This window comes from Molothrus ater, chromosome 13, assembly GCF_012460135.2.
Source record: "Molothrus ater isolate BHLD 08-10-18 breed brown headed cowbird chromosome 13, BPBGC_Mater_1.1, whole genome shotgun sequence".
Classification (NCBI taxonomy): Eukaryota; Metazoa; Chordata; class Aves; order Passeriformes; family Icteridae; genus Molothrus; species Molothrus ater.
Window position 1 is genome coordinate 19,439,060 of NC_050490.2, and position 17,352 is coordinate 19,456,411.

Sequence of the window (17,352 nt, forward strand, 5' to 3'; positions counted from 1 at the left end):
CCAAGTCACTTCCAAAGGGATTTTTCCCGCAGGATCTGTACATTCCCCAAGGATTCTCCTTGTTTTTTGCCTCCCACAAGGTAAGAAAATACAATTTTCAGGAATTTCCATGGAATTTCAGGCATTTCTCCTGGAATTCCTGGCTTTCTAGGTGAAAAAATTTGGGATTTTCCAAGTGTTTTTTTCCTGGATCGGGGCAGAAATTCCAGAAGGAGCTGATTGGGAAACAGGGGAGGAGTTGGTTTGTTTCCAAGGTCGGGAAATTTGGGAATTTGGGATATTTTTTGTAGGGATCCCCATTTTTTTTCATGCCTGCCATTTCCAGGGATTTGGCTGCACTGGAGCCATGAAAATCCCCAAAAATTCCCCTAAACCCCCCCCCCCAAAAAAAAACTTCCTAAAAAACCTAAAATTCCCTCCCAAATTAAAGGAAAACTGAGAACACACAACACACAGGGATCGCAAAGTCACCAGCTCTGAACCCATCCCAAAAAATCCGACATTCCCAAAAAAATCAATGTTTGATCACTATTTACAAAGAGGGAATTCCCAAAGTTGGGAAAAGGGGCTGGAAATGGCAGTATTCCCAAAAAAACCCCCGTGGAGCAAGGCACCATTGCCACCCCAGGGAGGAGGCCCGGCTGCCATTCCCAAAAAAACGTGGATTTGGGAATGGCAGAGGTGGGAAAATCCTGGCTCATCCATGGATTTCAAGTCGGTTCTCTCCTTGTTTTGCTTCCGAGATGTCCAAGCTCTGCTCCGAGAATTCCCAACTCGGTTCCTACTCAACTCTCGCAGTTCCAGGGATTCAAGGAAAAGGATCCAAGGAAAAAATTCCCAAAGAATCGGAGGAGGAGCGGCAGTAAAAATAGGATTTTATTCCCTTCCCACCCTCGCTGCTCCCGCTCGGTTCCCACAGCAACGTTACAATCCGGAAAAAAAAAAACCAAAAAAAAAAAAACCAAAAAAAACCAAAAAAAAAAAAACAGGAAAAGAAAAGGAAATCCAAAGGGTCGGGAGTGGGAAAAGGGGGAATTCCGGGATAAAAACAGTCAAATCACAAGAGGGAATTTTTTCCAGGGAAAAGCTGCTCAGTCGTCCTCATCCCCGTCATCCTCAGGCTCTCGTTTCCTCTTCTGGCCCCGCTCTTCCTCTGGAAAAAAGAAAGAATTCCCATTATTCCAGGAGCCACATTCCTGCTTTTCCGGGAATTCCATTTTCCACGGAATTGAGGTGGTTTTTCCTCAGGAAAAGTGGGATTGGTTCCGTACCAGGCTCCTCCTCGTCCTCCTCATCGTCCACCTCGCCGTCATTGTAGCCTTCCTCGTCCTCCTGGAATTCCGGGAAAAACCGGGATGTAAAGCTTGGGATCAGCCCAGGAGCTTTCCCAATATCCCAGCTTCCAGGGAGGGAAAGTCCTTGATATGTCCTCAGCAAGGAGCCACTTCCAGTATTCCCGTTTTTTATGGAATAGCAGGAGCTGGCACTGAAATCCCAGGGAATCAATCCCTGAGCTGGAGCTCGGAAGGTGTGGGAATGTGCCATTCCCAAGTTTAGGAAAACTGCAGTGGGATTTATGGGAATGGGAAAAGCTGGATTGATCCAGAGGCTCCAAGCAGAATTGAGGAGGCTCAGGAACATTCCAGAGGGGCAGGAGAGGATTCAGGGCTGGAGGAGAGGGAAAACAAATTCCTGGAATTCTGTCTTCCCCTTTCCCATCCCACTTTCCTTCCTCCAATCCCATTTTCCTTCCTCCAATCCCACTCTCCCCTTTCCCTTTTTTCTCTCCCTCAATTGCATTTTCCCTCCCAAAATCCCATTTTCCTTCCTCCAACCCAATTTCCCCTCCCGTAATCCCATTTTTCCCCCCAATCCCACTTTTCCCCCCCACCCCATCCCTCATCCACCCTCATCCACCCCAAATCCCGGATTTCCTGCCCAGCCCCTCCCAGCCGGATCCCGCGGATTCCCGAGGTGGAATTCCAAGGCTCACCTCCTCCTCTCCGCTCACGTCCTCCTCCTCCCCTTCCTCCTCCTCCTCGTCGTCCTCCTCATCCTCCACTACCTGAGCGTCGTCGTCATATTCCTCCTCTGGAAAAACAAAATCCATGGAAAAAGTTGAGGCTTTTTGGAATAGTTCCACCCGAACTTTGGGAATGCAAGCAGAGAATTCCTTAGGGGTAGCACAGGATTGTCAGGGAATGCAGGGTTGGAGTTGCTCCAGCTGCTCCACTTCCCACTATTCCAAGGATTTGGGAGCTGGGAAATCCCAGCTTTTCCAGGAAAGGATAGAGCAGAACTTCCCCATCATCCATAAGGAGCCTTTCCACGGACACAAAATTCCAGCCTTTTAGGCAATTCCCAAAATTCCCAGCAGAAAACTGGGAAGTGCTGAGCCCCTGGAGTGTTTTCCATGTGTTTGAGAGCTTTTGGGAACCTTCCCAGAGTTCCCACTCAGCATTCCCGGGAAAAGTGCATATCCAGCTTTTCTGCTGTGCTGCTGGGATGGGAGAATCCAGCAAATTCCCTGGGATCAGCCGGATCCTCATCCTGGGATGGCTCCAGGGGCAGCCAGGGAAAGGCGGTGCCTACAGCACTGGGATTCCCTGGAATTCCAGGCTGTTCCTTCCTCAGTTCCCGGCACAGATTCACTGCAGCTCCCCAGTGTTTTCCATGCACTTCCCTCATGGAGCAGCTCCCCAATTCCTGCTTTTTTCCATGCCCATGGAAACCCTTTTCCATGAGGATTTCCACAGTTCCAGGATTTTCCTTCTCATCCATGCTCATCCCTGTTCCCGTAATTGCTTCAGACCCTTCCCGATCCCACCCCTCCATTCCCAGATGGAGGGATGGGATTTTCCAGGCCCTGCCACCTCCTCCCTGCATTCCTTTGGGATGCAGGAATCCCATGGAGCACATCCCACGTACCGTCCTCATCCTCCTCCTCGTCATCCAGCCCTTCCACGTATCCCTCGGCGTCGGAATCCGGCGCTTCCTTGTCGTCCCGGTCTTTCACTAGGGATAAAACTGAGGAAGTTGCTCCTTCAGGCCATGCCCAGCTCCTTCCCACCATTCCCTCAGGACACCCAGCTCCTTCCCCCTTATTCCTTCAGGCCCTTTCCCTCATTCCCTCATTCCTTGGGACACTGAGATCCTTTCCCCTCATCCCTTCCCTCATTCCCTCACTCCTTTCCTCAATTCCCTCACTCATTCCTTCCCCTCATTCCCTCATTTCTTTGAGACGTGCAGTTCCTTTCCCTGATTCCTTCCCCTCATTCCCTCAGGACACTCAGGTCCTTCTCCCACTGTTCCTTCAGGACAATAAGGTCCTTTCCCTAATTCCCTCCATTTCATTTCCCTCACTCCTTCCCCTAATTCCCCCAGGACACTGAGGTCCTTTCCCTCATTCCCTTTGGGACACCAAGATCCTTCCCCTCAATTCCCTCAGGTCCCTTCCCTGGTTCCCTCAGGACACAGAGGTCCTTTCCCTCATTCCTCCCCTCAATTCCCTCATCCCTTCCCTCATTCCCTCAACTCCCTCCCTTCCTTCCCCTCAATTCCCTCACTCCTCCTCATTCCCTATCCCTCCCCTCATCCCCTCACTCCTTCTCCTCAATTCCCTCAACTCCTTCCCCTCTTTCCCTCAGGTCCCTTCCCTGGTTCCCTCAGAACACTGAGGTCCTTTTCCTCATTCCTTTGGGATACCAAGATCTTTCCCCTCGTTCCCTCAGGACACCGTGGTCCTTTCCCTCATCCCTCCCCTCAATTTCCTCAACTCCTTCCCCTCTTTCCCTCAGGTCCCTTCCCTGATTCCCTCAGGACACCAAGGTCCTTTTCCTGATCCCTCCCGTCAACTCCCTCATCCCTCTCCTCAATTCCCTCAGGTCCCTTCCCTGATTCCCTCAGGACACCGAGGTCCTTTCCCTCATCTCTTCCCCTCATTCCTTTCCTCATTCCCTCCTCTCAATATCCTCACCTCTTTCCCCTCAATTCCCTGAACTCCCTCCCCTCATTCCCCCATCGCTCCCGGTTCCCGTTCCCGTACCATCCTCATCCTCCTCCTCGTCGTCCAGCCCCTCCACGTATCCCTCGGCGTCGGAGTCGGGCGCCTCCTTGTCGTCCTGGTCGTAGCCGTCCAGGTACGTCAGCTGCGGCAGCAGCTTGAACACGTTTTCTCTGTAGTCGTTCAAGTTGGTCACCTCACAGTTGAACAGGTCTAAGCTCTTCAGGTTTTCCAACTTTTTCTGGGAAAGCAAAGCGATTTGGGAGGTTTGCTAGCGCGGGAATTCTCTCCAAAGGCAAGGAGCCCGCGGGGAATGTGCTCAAGGGATTCCCGGGGGTGTTTTGGGCTCCCTGGAGAGCAGCAGGCATAGGGAAAAAAAGGGCAATCTTAATAAAAAAATACCCCAAATTCCCAAATTTCCTGACCTTGGAATAAACCAACTGCTCCCCCCTTTCCCAACCAGCTCCCTCTGGAATTTCCACCCTTAATCCAGGAAAAAATGCTTGGAAATCCCAACTTCATTTGGGATTTGGGATGGGAAAGGCTCTCCCTGGAGTCCTGCAGCTCCCAAATCCAAAGGAATAACTGAACGCAGGGAATTATCCCAAAGGAGCCAGATGCAGGAATAGCTGATGTCCAGGGAATTATCCCAAATGAATTCTTGCAGATGGAAGCAGGAATGGAGCACTTGGACACAAGAACTTTGATAAGAGGTTTGAAAAATGCAATTATTTTTCCTTAGACTACGGAAAATGAAAAAAACCACATAGAAATGGAATAGGAATTTAATTCCTGGGGGTTTTGTGGAATTCTTTTTTGCGAAGTCTGCACTGCTTACAGAACTTGGAAATCCTAAAACTAAAATCCAAAGGAATTGAGTATTTGTATCAAGGCTTATCCATGGATAAGAAATATCAACTCTAAGGGAATATCTCCCTTCCCTTTATGTGGAAAGCACTTGGGAAAAAGGCCTGGGAATGGGAAAACTGGGAGAGATGGGAGCACTTCCAGGCTTCTCCATGAGTTTAGCAGTTCTGCCTTTTCCCTGTGCCGCAGGAAAGGAGATCCAGGAAGGAGCTGCTCCTGGAAGGATTTTCATGGGAATTGTAGTGCCTGGAGATGGATCCAGAGCCTGCGGAATCCTGGGAAGCTGCGGCGGTTCCCGCCGGGAACGGGGGAGCCCGGCCCGGCAGCCACTAGAGGGAAGCAGCGGCTCACCGGGAACAGGGACTTGGGATGAGGCCTGGATCCCGGGATTCGCTGGGATTTTGGGAAGGAATGACGGGGAGGATTTGGCACAGATTCCAGGAGTGACATTCCCTGGAAGTGCCCAAGGCCGGGCTTGGAGCAACCTGGGATACAGGAAGGAATTCCAAGGTTTTGGAACGGGATGAATCCCGTTCCTTGGAGCAAAACCAACTCCCCGGGGCTTGGGATGCAGGGGGCAGGAATAACTGGGATTTTGGGAAGGAATGAGGGGGAAAAGACCCTGGCACGCATTCCAGGAATTACATTCCCTGGAAGCGCCCAAGGCCAGGCTTGGAGCAACCTGGGATACAGGAAGGAATTCCAAGGTTTTGGAACGGGATGAATCCCATTCCCAGGAGCAATCCCGACTCACCAGAGGTTCTATTGTCCCGAGATCTTTAATTTTGTTGCCGCTTAGGTTTAGGTGCGTGAGGTTCGGACACTTCTCTGCCAACACTTCCAGGCCTCCTGAGATTCTGTTGTCGCTCAGCTCGAGCTGCAAAGGCCCAAAAAAACATCCTCAAAAATCCCCTTTGATCCCGTTTCCAGCCGCTTTTCCAAACGCGGAGAAGGGGAAAAGGAGGGATTTGGCTCGGGGAGGTGGGATTTACCTTCTTAAGTTTGTTTAACTTTGGTAAGTTTGCAACTGAGGTTAAGCCGACGTTGATTGTGCTGAGGAATTCCAGCTCCTCAAACTCATCCGTGAGGCCCTCGATTTTCCCTTCGTACGACCTGCAGTTGTCCAGAACGAGCTCTTTCACCTGCAAAGGGAAGAAATCAAGGAAAAATAGAAGGAATTGCAGGGAATTCGCAAGAATCAGGAGGTTTTCAGCAGAGAAACGCGCGAGTTTGGGGTTGTGTTGAGAAGAAAGCCAAGATCGAGGCAGTGCTCCTGATCCCACACACTGAGGATAAAAACAATCCCAAAATTCCCAAAATAAACTCCCAAACCACTCACTGGGGTGAAATTTAGATAGAAAACCCCCCAAAATAAGGAAAATAAGTGGATCTTTTCCCTCGACAGTGTTTAATTATCAGGATTCTCCAGAGGATCCATTTGGGGATAAAGACGTTTTTTCCCCTCATGTGACGGGAAAAGCCCCCATAATTCTCAAAATAAGTTCCCAAATTACCCATTGGGTTGAAATTTAGGTGGATAATTCATGGATCTCATCCCTCAATGGTGTTTAATTATCAGGATTCTCCAGAAGATCCATTTGGGATAAACAGGTTTTTTTTCCCTTCACGTTCTCCACACACACCCAGAGTTCCCGCCAAAAAAAAAAAGGCGGGAAAACTGCAACGGAGGCGAATCCTCCTTATCTGTGTCCCTGCTCCGTTATCTCATCCCAGCACCCCCAGACACGGAGCCAGGAGGGCTCGGGATCCTCGCCGAGAAGCCCCAGTTGGGTTTTGCCTCAGAGGGATTTGGTAATTCCTCAGAGGAATTTCAGGAGCTGAGGGGAGCGGGAACGGCGGGAAGGGAATGAGCCCAGAGCTCACGCTGAGGGACAAACAGCTCCAGCCCTGATCCAGGAGGTGGGATATCCATCCCTCCCTCAGCACGGAAACCAGGGAATTGCACAGAAAAGCAGTGAATTAGACAGCAATTCCCTCAGGTGTAGAGCGGAGATTTAAGGGAGAGCTGGAACTATTTCTTCTTGGATACAAAGGAAAATCCCTTAGCACGAAGGCCGATGACCCAACTGCCTTTTTTTCCCCCTCTTAATTTGTATTTTTTTAGAATCTTGGAATGTTTTGGGTTGGAAGGGACTTTAAAGATCATCCCATTCCCACCTCTCCATGGAATTTTTTATGGAAGGTTGTTTCCTCTCCGCTTTCCAGGAAGTTTGGTGCACAAATGCCACATTCCCTCTTTCCCTGTTTCCGGCACTGGGTAAAGGTACAAATCCAACAAATCCATAGAGAATCCAAGATGCCATGTTTGAAAAGCTTGGATAAATTCAGAGACAGTTTGGGAAGAGCAGAGCACATTCCCAGTCTTTCCCAAGAGCAACATGGTGTCAGTGTTAACTCCCTGAATCCCTGGAAACAACAGCATTCCAGACAAAATTCCAGGATGGTTCCATGCCCTAAGAACCCCCAAGGAAATCCAGGAGGGTTCCCCAAGGAAAGGAGGAGGAACTGGATTTGTGGGATTTTTCCCAACGCCCCACAGGTGTCTCTGCCTTCCATGGCACGTTCCCACTCCATACAATCTCAGAATTCCAAGGAGCAGAAGAAGCCTTGGGAGAGGCCATCACTTTCCACAGCATCTCTAACAGGGAACTTGTTCCAAGGATTTTTCTCCCCCCAAAAATTCCAACCGGAGGTGAGAAATTCTCTGGATTGCCCATTCCAATCCCACCTGGAATGCGGCCAGACCAACAAAAGCTTGGATGAGCTTCCTACTCAATCCTGGGATTACCGGAGCTGCTCCAAAGGCTCCAGTGAGCCGATCCCTGCTCCGAGATCATTCCATTTTAAAACACCCGAGCTCAAGAACTCAACTGAAATAATTAATTAATTGAATTCCAGCTGCAATTCCAAGCTCTCCAGGATCCAACCCCACGGCAGCTCAGAGCGGTGCCATTCCCAGTGGGAAACAGGGAAGGATTCCACAGAATATCTCCCGGCAGCTGCTCTGTGTCCGCTCGGCCACCGCTCCAGAGCTCTCCCAGGTTTTCCAGAGCCCTTGGAATTCTGCCCAGGGCAGGGAGGGCAGCAGGTGCCATGGCCCGTGGCCACTGGGGATTCCCATTCCATGGGATTCCCATCCCAGGGGGATCCTCAGCTGCTGCTGCCGCTCGGGAATGAGGAGCTGACCTGGAGCAGGATCCCATTCCACAGGGAAGGGAGAATTCCCAAGGTTTTCCACCCTTTTCCTGCCCCGGGATAAACAGTGGATGGAATTCCTTCCCCAAACCCCGTGGGATTTGGGATGTGGATACAGCCCTCCGGGGCTTTTTTGGGAATATCCCAGATGAGATAAACTGATTCCTGAGGAAAGCCAGGATCCTTGGGAATGCTCCATTCCCGCCTCTTTCACACCAGCTCACCCCAGAGGAATTCCAACCTGGAATCAGAGAATCCTTGGAAAACACCACTAAGCCATGGAATCCCGCCACCAATCCAATCCCACCACTTCTCCAGATTAAATCTCTCTTGGGAATACCAAATTCCCATTGGGAATACCCGAGATGGGATAAATTGATTTCCAACCAGTTATCCATGAGCATCTCTTGGCTGGGAATGTGCTGGGAAGAGAATCCCAAAAATCCCAGGGCAGGGAAAGACAGCGCTGGAAAATGGCCACGGAACACGACCCAATTCCCAGGAAATCCAGCAGCCCAATTCCATGGAAACCCCAGGAATCATCCAGCCTGGAGAATCCCACAGCATAGGCAGGGAAGGGACTAGATGGAGTTAACACAGATACTGGGATCGGGGGCAGAATTCCAATAGCACCTCTACGGATGGAAGCAGCACCGCGGCTGCCGGGGCTTCCCGGGAATTTCCTGGGATTTCTCCAAGCTCCAGTTTATGGGAACTCCCCCTGGCCAAGAAATCCCGTTCCCTTCAGGAGTTCCCAGGTGGATCCGAGGAATCCAGGATTCCTGAGGAAAGCCAGGATCCTTGGGAACACGCTCCATTCCCGCCTCTTTCACACCAGCTCATCCAGCTGGAATTCCAGCCTGGAATCAAGGGAATCCTTGGAAAAGACTTGGAAGAATCAATGGAATGCAGCCATCAATCCAACCTCTCTGGATAAAACCTTTCCCAGGAACGCCAAACTCGCATCCAAGGAATTTCCAACTGGACTCCAAACTCATCCTGGCTTTCCCAAAATTCCTATTGGAATTCCTGCTCTGCTGCAACTTCCTTGGAAAACCCCACCAGGAATCAACTCCCAGCCTTCCGGGATCCCTGGGGCTGGAAAAGGCATCCAGGACCGAGTCCAAGCTGTGCCTGATCCCAGAGCTCCAAGTGTCACATCCAGGAATTTCCTGGACGCTTCCAGGGATGGGAATGCCACAAGGGCTCTCCATTCCAATGTTTATCCACCTTTTCCATGAAAAAATTCCTGCTGATGTCCCACCTGAGCCTCCCCTGGCATTGGGAAGGAATTTTAGGAAGATTCTTGGCTAATCCTCCCTTTTTTCCAGGAAAAACCAGGAAAAAAGCCGAAGTATCTCCTTCCCTCCAATCCATGGGGGTTCCATCAGGGATCAAGTAATAAGAGAAATAAAATCACATTTTTGCTGTGATTTATAAATTTAACGGGATAAAAAGTGGGAATATCTGGGAAAAAAATTGCCTGAACATCCAAAATTTCCCAATTTTCCAGGAGGAAAATCCACTTTTTTCCTGACACTGAATTAATGTTAAAAAAAGGGGAAAATTTAAAAAATTAAACAATAAAAATGAGACTGAGGAAGGAATTTCTCCACAGAATCCACCTGACCATATTTTTAGGATGTTTTATTCATCAGGATGTGACTTTCTGGGATTATCCAATGAAAAAGCCCAGAATTCCATGGAAAAATAGGAGATACAGGTGGAAAATATCCCAAAGAAGCTCAGGAAAAAGCACAAAACCCCATCCACATCCAAAGATTGAATCCTGATTTTCAGGATTTAAATCAAAAAGTAGCACAGAATTCAAGGAGATTCCCAAAACTCAGGGAGATTTTCCCAGGATTTCTTGCTATTCCACATGAATTTGGGAAATAATAAGGACAAACACTCAAAATCAAGGTAAACAAGTCCCAAACTCATCCTGCCCACCCTAAACTTCCAAAAATCCAGGAATAAATGACTTGGGCATCAATATTCCTGCCAAATCCCAATTCCAGAGGGTGGAATTAGCAGGATTTTCCTTTAATATTTTACAGGAACAAAATCTGTCTCACAAACTTCATTCCCTAAAACACACGTGCACACAGCTAAGAACACAACAACATTCCCAACTGGAATTTCCATCTCTCTCTGCCTAAAAACCTGGAAAACTTTGGATTTAGAACACTTCGGGGGCACCAATTTATGAAATTTACAAGGAAATTTACTGAAATTTACAAGGAAAACCAAGCGGTGAAAGGTGAAATTATCCCGATTTTCCAGCTCCCTGCCGCCCATTCCCAGCCCTGAGGAGCAGGGAACTCCCTCCAGCTCCGAGTTTTCCCAACTTTTTTTTTGGCGTTAGACAAAAATGAGCGGAAACAGCACAAAATGCAAGCATGGAAAAGAGGAGAAAATTGAGTTTATCCCTTTGGAGGCTGGTTTTAAACCAGCGTTTAAAATGGGGAAGAAACCTCCAGCGATGTGGGTGGTGAGGCGATATGGGGGCAAAAATGAGCAAAAATAGAAAACTCTTTAGAAATTAGGGGAAAACTCATGAAAAAAACCAGAGAAAAATAAGAAAAAACAGGATGAAAAGGAGCAAAACACTTCCCAAGCCCAATGCTGCCTCCCCACAGGGCCCTTCCCAGGAAGGAGGCGGATTCCCCGCTCCGCGCTCCTCACCCGAGGGAGCCGCGGGGCTCCTCCCGGTGCTCCCCCGGCCCCGTTCGGACCTCCCGGTGCCCCAAATAGTCAAGAAAACCCAATTTTTTTAAAAGCTGGTTTTGGTTTTTTTTTTTTTTATTTTTACCCCCAACGCGGCCCTCACGAATCTCCTCCCGCCCCGCGGCCGGCGACAAAATGGCAGCGCTGCCCGTCATGTCGGGAGGGCCCCGCCGCAGCCTCCGCAGCGCCTCAGCCCCGGCGCCAGCGGGGCTCCCTCACGGCCCCGCGGGGCCGCCCGCGGCCGAGGCAGCGGCAGCGGCGGGAGGAGGAGGAGGAGGAGGCGGCGGCCGTGAGGGGAAGGCGGGGGGGCAGCATAGAACATGGCGCCGCGTCCTACTTGCGCTGCGGTCGCCTCACGGAGCCCCCCGGCCATGGCGGTTGTACCGCGGGGTTTGCCGTTGAGTCGTCCCCCCCGCTCCCTCCCTCCCTCCTCTCGCCGTCCTCCTCCTCTTCCTCCTCCTGCTCGCCCAGGAGTTTTTAAACTTTAAAGCGCAGCTTCCGCCGCCCCGCGCCCGCCTTTGTCCCCCCCCCTCCCCGGAGCACACCGCGCTCGGTTCGGCCGCCGCGTCCCGCCGCGCTGCCCCGGGCGCTGCCCGCTGAGGTACGTTCGCCCCCCGCTCTCCCCTTCCCGCAGCCCCCGGCGGCTCGGGGGACGCGGCGGGGCCGGGGCTCGGTGAAGCCTCCCCGGGCAGCGCCGAGGGCCCGGCGGGGCGGGGGGGGATGAGGGGAAGGGGCTTCCCCGCCGCGGGTTCGCGCCCCGCCTGCCCCCGGCCACCTCCCGCCCACTCTTTTTGGGGTGATTTTCCTATTTTTCGCTTCTTTCCTCCCCCCTCCCCCCGTTATTTTCTTGTTTGTTTTGGGGTTTTGTCGGGTTTTTGTTTTTTTGGTTGGGTTTTTTTTTTTTTTGTCCTGCCAAAGTTTTTCGCCGTCCCCCGTTTATTCCGCCAGACGCGGAACAACAACCTGAAGTCCGGCCCCGGGGGAAGGAAGGGGGGGAAAAGGGGGAAGAAGGAAAAACACGCACACACATCCAGCCTTTTTGTGCGTGTGTGGGGATGGAGGGGGTGGAGAGTGCGTTCATTTCTTCCAATATTATTTTTCATTATTCTTATGATTATTAGGATTATTATTCAACGCTCGCGCTACCGGCGGCGATGCCCCATCGCCCGCAAAATAAAATAAAAAAAAAAAAAACAACAACAGGGAAAAAAAAAGCCCAAACCAAACCCAACCAACGCTAAGCGTCGGTTTCAAAATTCTTTCCTTTTATCTTCTCAGCATCTGGAGAGAGGGAGAGAGAGAGAGAGAGAAAGGGCGCGTTCATGAGGACTACAAAGTTACAAATATGGCTCCCCAGTCTCTCTTGCCTGATCACTGCAAAGAAATGAAGACGCACTTTAAACTAAACCATTCGCAACTCACTCGCAGTCCCTGCCTGCCTCTCCCTAGCCCAGCACCCTGCACAAATATTTGCCAACTAAACACGCCGAGAGAGAGAGCAGCGAGCAACTTATTTTTTATTTAATGCACGGCCAGCCCCTCTCCGAGGCATCGCAGCCCGGCACGGGCAGGAGGAGCCCCGGGGAGCCCCCGAACGTCCCCGGAGCGCCCCGCGCCCCCCAAAGCGGGGGGCACAGCCCCCCCCCACACACAGGTAGGCACCTCAAGGGCAGCAGCGGCCCCGCCAACACCTGGCACGCTCCACCCCGCCAAAAAAAAAAAAAAAAATTGTGGGATGCCTTTTTATTATTCTCATCATTAGCGTTATTAGCATTAATTTTTTTTTTTTTTGGCATTGCATTGCTTACATCTGAGGGCGTCCTGTTCCGCAGCTCTAAGTGGATCCTTCTCTTCATGTCCATGTCCGTGGCTGGCGGGAGGCGCGGAGGGTGCGCGGCTCGGCTGGCGCAGTGACCCCGTGCAGAGCCCCCCGATCGCGGGGCGCGGAGGGACTCGGGCTCGCCCAGCGCCGCTCGGAAGCCCGAGCGCAGCACCGCGGCGCGCACTAACCTGATAACCGCGGGGGCGGGCGCTCTGGGGGCTCCGCCGGGATTGACGGCGCGATCGGCCAACCGGAGCGCGCCGATGCCGCGTCTCAGCCAATCAGCAGCGCGAGGCGCGGCGGAAGCCAATGGGGGAGCGGCTGTGCCGGGCAGGGGGACAGCCCGGCGCCGAGCCCAGGCTCATTCCGCGCTGCCGCCTGATGGGGACGGAGCGGCCGCGGCTCCGCCGCGCCGGGCACGGTGCGCGCTGCGCCCTGCGCCCGCCCGAGCCTGGGGGAGGCGCCGGGGCGGGGAGCGGCGGCCAAACCGGAGCCGCCCGGCCAGGGGCGCGCAGCCAGGAGGGAGGGAAAGGTGCGGAGCGAGGCACGGGAATGGCGCGGGCAATGGCGCGGGCCCCGGCGGCGGGGGGCGGGCGGAGCGTGAGCGGCGGGCGGAGCGAGCGGGCGAGGGAGGGGCGGTGGCGCTGCTGAGGGCAGGGGGAGCGGCCGGGCCGCCCTCACGCGGCTCCCCGCGGCCGGGGCCGCCTCGGCGGGCTGGGAGCGGCTCCGGAGGGGAGCGGGAGGCGCTGCCCGTGCCCGGAGTAGCGGGAGGGTCCCCCCGGGACGGGCCCCGGCGGGGCGGGTCCGGCGCTGAGGGGGCGGGGAGCGGCCGGGCCGCCCTCAGAGGGCTGGGAGCGGCTCCGGAGGGGAACGGGAGGGTTGAGGCCTCCGGGAAGGGAAGGGCGGGAGGATCTCCCCGGGAAGGTCCCTGGGGCACAGCGGGGCCCGGCTGTGCTGGGGTGGAGCAGGGACAAACTCGGGAATCTTTCAGTTCCGAGGAAAAATGGGGAGGGATTTTTTTCCTTGGAGTGCCAGGGTAAGGGGGTTGGAATTAGGCTAGATGAGAGCACACTGAGCTGGGATATTGGGAAGGAATTCCTGGCTGGGCTGGAATTCCCAGAGGAGCTGGGGCTGCTCCATCCCTGGAATGTCCCAAGGCCGGGTTGGAGCAGCCTGGGATATAGGGGAAGGTGTTGGGGTTGGAACTGGAGGGGTTTGACGTCCTTTCCAAGCCAAATCCCAGGAATTTTGATGGAAAATTGGATACTTCAGGAACAGGGGAATGGGGATGGAGCTAGGCTGGGAATGCTGGAAAAAGGAATGATCCAGGAATCCTCAGAGCCTTTTCCAGGGCCTAAAGGAGCTCCAGGAGAGCTGGAGAGGGACTGGGACAAGGGACGGGACACAGGGAATGGCTTCAGACTGGGAAAGGGGAGATTGGGGTGGGATATTGTGAAGGAGTTCCTGGCTGGGCTGGAATTCCCAGAGCTCCATCCCTGGGATGTCCAGAGTGGGCTTGGAGCAGCCTGGGATAGTGGGAATGATCCCAGCCCATGGACTGGGATGAGCTTGAAGCTCCTTCCCATCCCAAACCATTCCCTGCTCCCAGATCCTTTTCCAGGTGCTGCAGGATGAGGATCCAAGCCCAGAGCTGCTCTTTTCCAGTGATTTGGGATTTCCCAAACTGTTCCCATCAGCTGGAGCAGAACTCAGGTAAAAAGTGCTGTGATTCCTTCTAAAATCCCCGTTTGTTCCTTCCTGCTTTTCCAGGAAAACACAGGGCTGGAAAATCCCAAAGAGCTGTTAGAAAGCATCGAGGGAATGCTGGAAATCCTTGGGAAACTTGATTTTATCAATGTATTTTACAGGACAGGATGGAGACAAAGTCCCAGCTGTGAGCATGGAAGAATTCCAGGATTATGGATAAAACCAGGAGGAACTGTGTTGGGAATGGGACAGGAAAAGCTGGATCCAGCTCCAGGTAAAAATTCCAATTTCAACAAAAGAAAACTGCAAAATGTTCCTTTTTTGAGATGTTTAAGGGGTTTAGGATGGAAGTTTGGAATTAGCTGAGAAATCCTTGATGGGAAATAATATTCCAAACTTTTTTAAATGTTTGGGACTCGGGAATGAGGCAGAATTTGATTTGAGCTCTGTTTAAACTTCTCCTTTCCAGGTGTGTCCAGAGGTGGCTCCTGGGCTGAATCTTCAGGAACTTTTCATGGAATTTCTGCTCCTGGTGCTGCTGAAAACCACTGGAAAAGGACTTTTCTCCTGGAAAAAAAAAATTGCTGGGACAAGCTGGGATTTCAAAGGAATTTCTGGGAATCCAGAGCTGCTTTTCCCTTTGTTTGTTCTAAAGAAAAACATGGATTTTGATTGTTTAAAGGTGCAGAAAATTCCTCTCTCTTTCATTGTTGAGGGAATTTATTCCCAGTTCCAAGCCAAAATTCCACATTTAAAGCTGCTCCTGTCTTTCTTTGTATTCCAAGGGTTTGGGAATTAAAAAAAAGATGGGGAATTGTAATATTGGGAATAAACCTGAAGGGTTATTTTTTTTCATGGTACAATTTTGCTTCCGTGATTTTTCATTCCTGGGGTTTTTTTTCCTGCTTTGTTTTTATAGGAAGTTTGAGTTTGTGGGGTTGGTTTTTAATGGGAATTGTTGGGATTTTTTCCTTGTTTGTTTTTATCAGGAATTTGGAATTTATGGGATTGGTTTTTAGTGGGAATTTGAGGTTTTTTCCATGCTTTAAATAGGAATTTGTGGGATTTTTCCTGTTTGTTTTTAAGAGGAATTCTGAGTTCGTGGGATCTGTTTTTTTACCAGGAATTTTTAATGGGGTTCCTGGGATTTTTCCTTGTTTATTTTACCACGAATTTTGAAATTATTTGGATGTGGTTTTAAGGGGAATTTTCAATGGAATTTGTCCTGTCCATTTTTACCAGGAATTCTGAATTTACAGAATTTTTCATTGTTAATTTTTAACAGGAATTTGTGGAGTTTTTTCCTTGTTAATTTTTACCAGGAATTTTCAATTTGTGGGATTTTCCCTTTTTTATTTTTAAGAGGAATTTTGAATTTGTGGGATTGGAGTTTTTTGCAGGAATTTGAGGGTTTTTTCCCTTGGCTATTTTACCAGGAATTTTGAATTGATGGGATTTATTTTTACCAGGAATTTCTGGGATTTTTCCTTCTTTATTTTTCTGGGAATTTTGAGTTTTTGGGATTGGTTTTTAGCAGGAATTTTTAATGGAATTTTGAGATCTCCCCTTGTGTTTTTCCCCACAGGAGATTGCAGCTTTTCCCTTTCTTTTCCCAGGATTCCCTCCCAAATTCCATAGGAATCCTCCCATTCCTGCCCCGCATTCCTGGGGTGAATTCCCATGGAAAATCCCTGGGAATTGTTTGTTCACCCCTTGAATGTCCCTTTGTTTTCCCACACAAAGAATTCCTTCTTTTTCTTAGGAACAGCTCCCAGCTCTGCACAGCTGGGAATGGAAAAGTTCCCAGAATTCCCCCAAATTCCCGCCCTTAACATTCCCAGATGGGGAACTTTGGGATAAAACAAATCCCAGGGATCGAGGAATTGCATGGAAGACGCCCTTGGGATTCCGCAAGGATTTCCAATTTGTGGTTTAACCCCTTAAAATTGGAATTTTTGTGGTATTCCAGGGAAAAAAGTGGGAAAATCTGATAAAAATACGAGGAAAAGCTGCTTTGAAGGTGAAAAATGAGGAGGAAAACTCTGGGGTGGCTCAAAAATTCCCTAAAATTAGTTGGAACGGGTTATTCCCATTTTTAAAATATCACTATTAAACTTTCTTTTTCATGGAAAAATTTGTGGGATAATTGCCATGTTCCTGATTTTTCTAATGGAATATTCCAAGATTTTCCTGCTTTATTGACCTGGATTAATGGGAGGATTTGGTAAAATGCCCCAAAAATTCAGGATGAGTTAAAAGTCCAAGGAATTCTGGGATAATCCCTCAGAATTTAGGGAGAATGGGTGGAAAACATGGAAAAATTGAATAAATTTGATGTAGAATCCAAGGAAAAGTTGGGAATTGGGGGAGGTTTGCTGTGAAAAACAGGGATTGAATTCCTCTGGATGAGCAAATCCTTTGGAATCCAAGGAAAACTTGGGAATGGAGTGTGGTTCCTGGGAAAAACGGGAATGAAAGGAATTAAATTCCTTTAAATTCCCTGGAGAATCAGGGAATCCAGGGGAAATGTGGGAAAACCAGGGATTGAATTCCTCAGAATGAGCAAATCCCGTGGAATCCAAGGGAAAATTGGGAATGGAGCTCCCATGCTGCTGGCCCCCATTCCCAACATTCCCACCTGGAATTCCCATTCCTCGGAGCCAGGAAAAGCCCCTTTGGAGCCCCAAATCCCACGTGGAGCAGGAGAATTCCCGGGTTTCTCCCTATGGATGCACCTGGATATGGCACAAAGAGCTGGAGAAGCAGTGGGGAAAGGAGGGAACGGCTCCATCCTGGGAAAAACCTTTGGGATCCCAGAAACACTGGGATAAAGACATGGAGATCCTGGGAAAAGGCTGGATTTGGGTGGGGAAAAAAGGCTGGATTTGGGATAGGACAGGGCTGGATTTAGTCCAGTTTATGCTGAGATCCTGGGGGCGTTTGGAAGTTTTTGGGATCAGTTCCGTGCTCCAGCAGCTCCTGGTGGTTATTCCAGGTAGGACCTGGG

General features: G+C 50.8%; 1 protein-coding gene and 1 long non-coding RNA gene across 6 annotated transcripts; one reads left to right on the plus strand and one right to left on the minus strand.

The window, feature by feature from the left end:
• Window positions 1-954: 954 nt before the first annotated feature.
• Window positions 955-12,998, minus strand: ANP32A (acidic nuclear phosphoprotein 32 family member A). 2 transcript variants are annotated; one of them, XM_036389695.2, is made up of 8 exons: window positions 12,625-12,998; window positions 5,863-6,012; window positions 5,625-5,747; window positions 4,046-4,244; window positions 2,929-3,027; window positions 1,994-2,091; window positions 1,272-1,332; window positions 955-1,153 (listed from the first exon to the last, which is right to left on the minus strand). In XM_036389695.2, exons 1-8 carry the CDS (start codon window positions 12,676-12,678, stop codon window positions 1,092-1,094), a joined length of 846 nt encoding a protein of 281 aa, XP_036245588.1. In that variant the 5' UTR covers window positions 12,679-12,998; the 3' UTR covers window positions 955-1,091. The 2 variants fall into 2 exon arrangements, with proteins under 2 accessions (XP_036245588.1, XP_036245589.1); XM_036389696.2 differs by having other exon boundaries at window positions 2,929-3,015; window positions 12,625-12,995.
• Window positions 11,130-16,491, plus strand: LOC118690756 (uncharacterized). 4 transcript variants are annotated; one of them, XR_004980895.2, is made up of 5 exons: window positions 11,130-11,417; window positions 12,095-12,470; window positions 14,260-14,351; window positions 14,507-14,619; window positions 14,815-16,491. It is a non-coding gene; the product is annotated as an uncharacterized LOC118690756 (long non-coding RNA). The 4 variants fall into 4 exon arrangements; XR_004980894.2 differs by lacking the exons at window positions 11,130-11,417; window positions 12,095-12,470 and adding an exon at window positions 13,018-13,170 and having other exon boundaries at window positions 14,815-15,208; XR_004980896.2 differs by lacking the exons at window positions 11,130-11,417; window positions 12,095-12,470 and adding an exon at window positions 13,336-13,440 and having other exon boundaries at window positions 14,815-15,208.
• The last annotated feature ends 861 nt before the right edge of the window (window positions 16,492-17,352 follow it).

Coding starts and splice junctions, on each gene's coding strand:
- ANP32A (XM_036389695.2), bottom strand. CDS start 12,678: ATGGACATGAAGAGAAGGATCCACTTAGAGCTGCGGAACAGGACGCCC. Junction 6,013..12,624: donor GGAACAGGACGCCCTCAGAT/GTAAGCAATGCA, acceptor TTCCCTTTGCAG/GTGAAAGAGCTCGTTCTGGA. Junction 1,154..1,271: donor GGAGGACGAGGAGGAGCCTG/GTACGGAACCAA, acceptor TCTTTTTTCCAG/AGGAAGAGCGGGGCCAGAAG.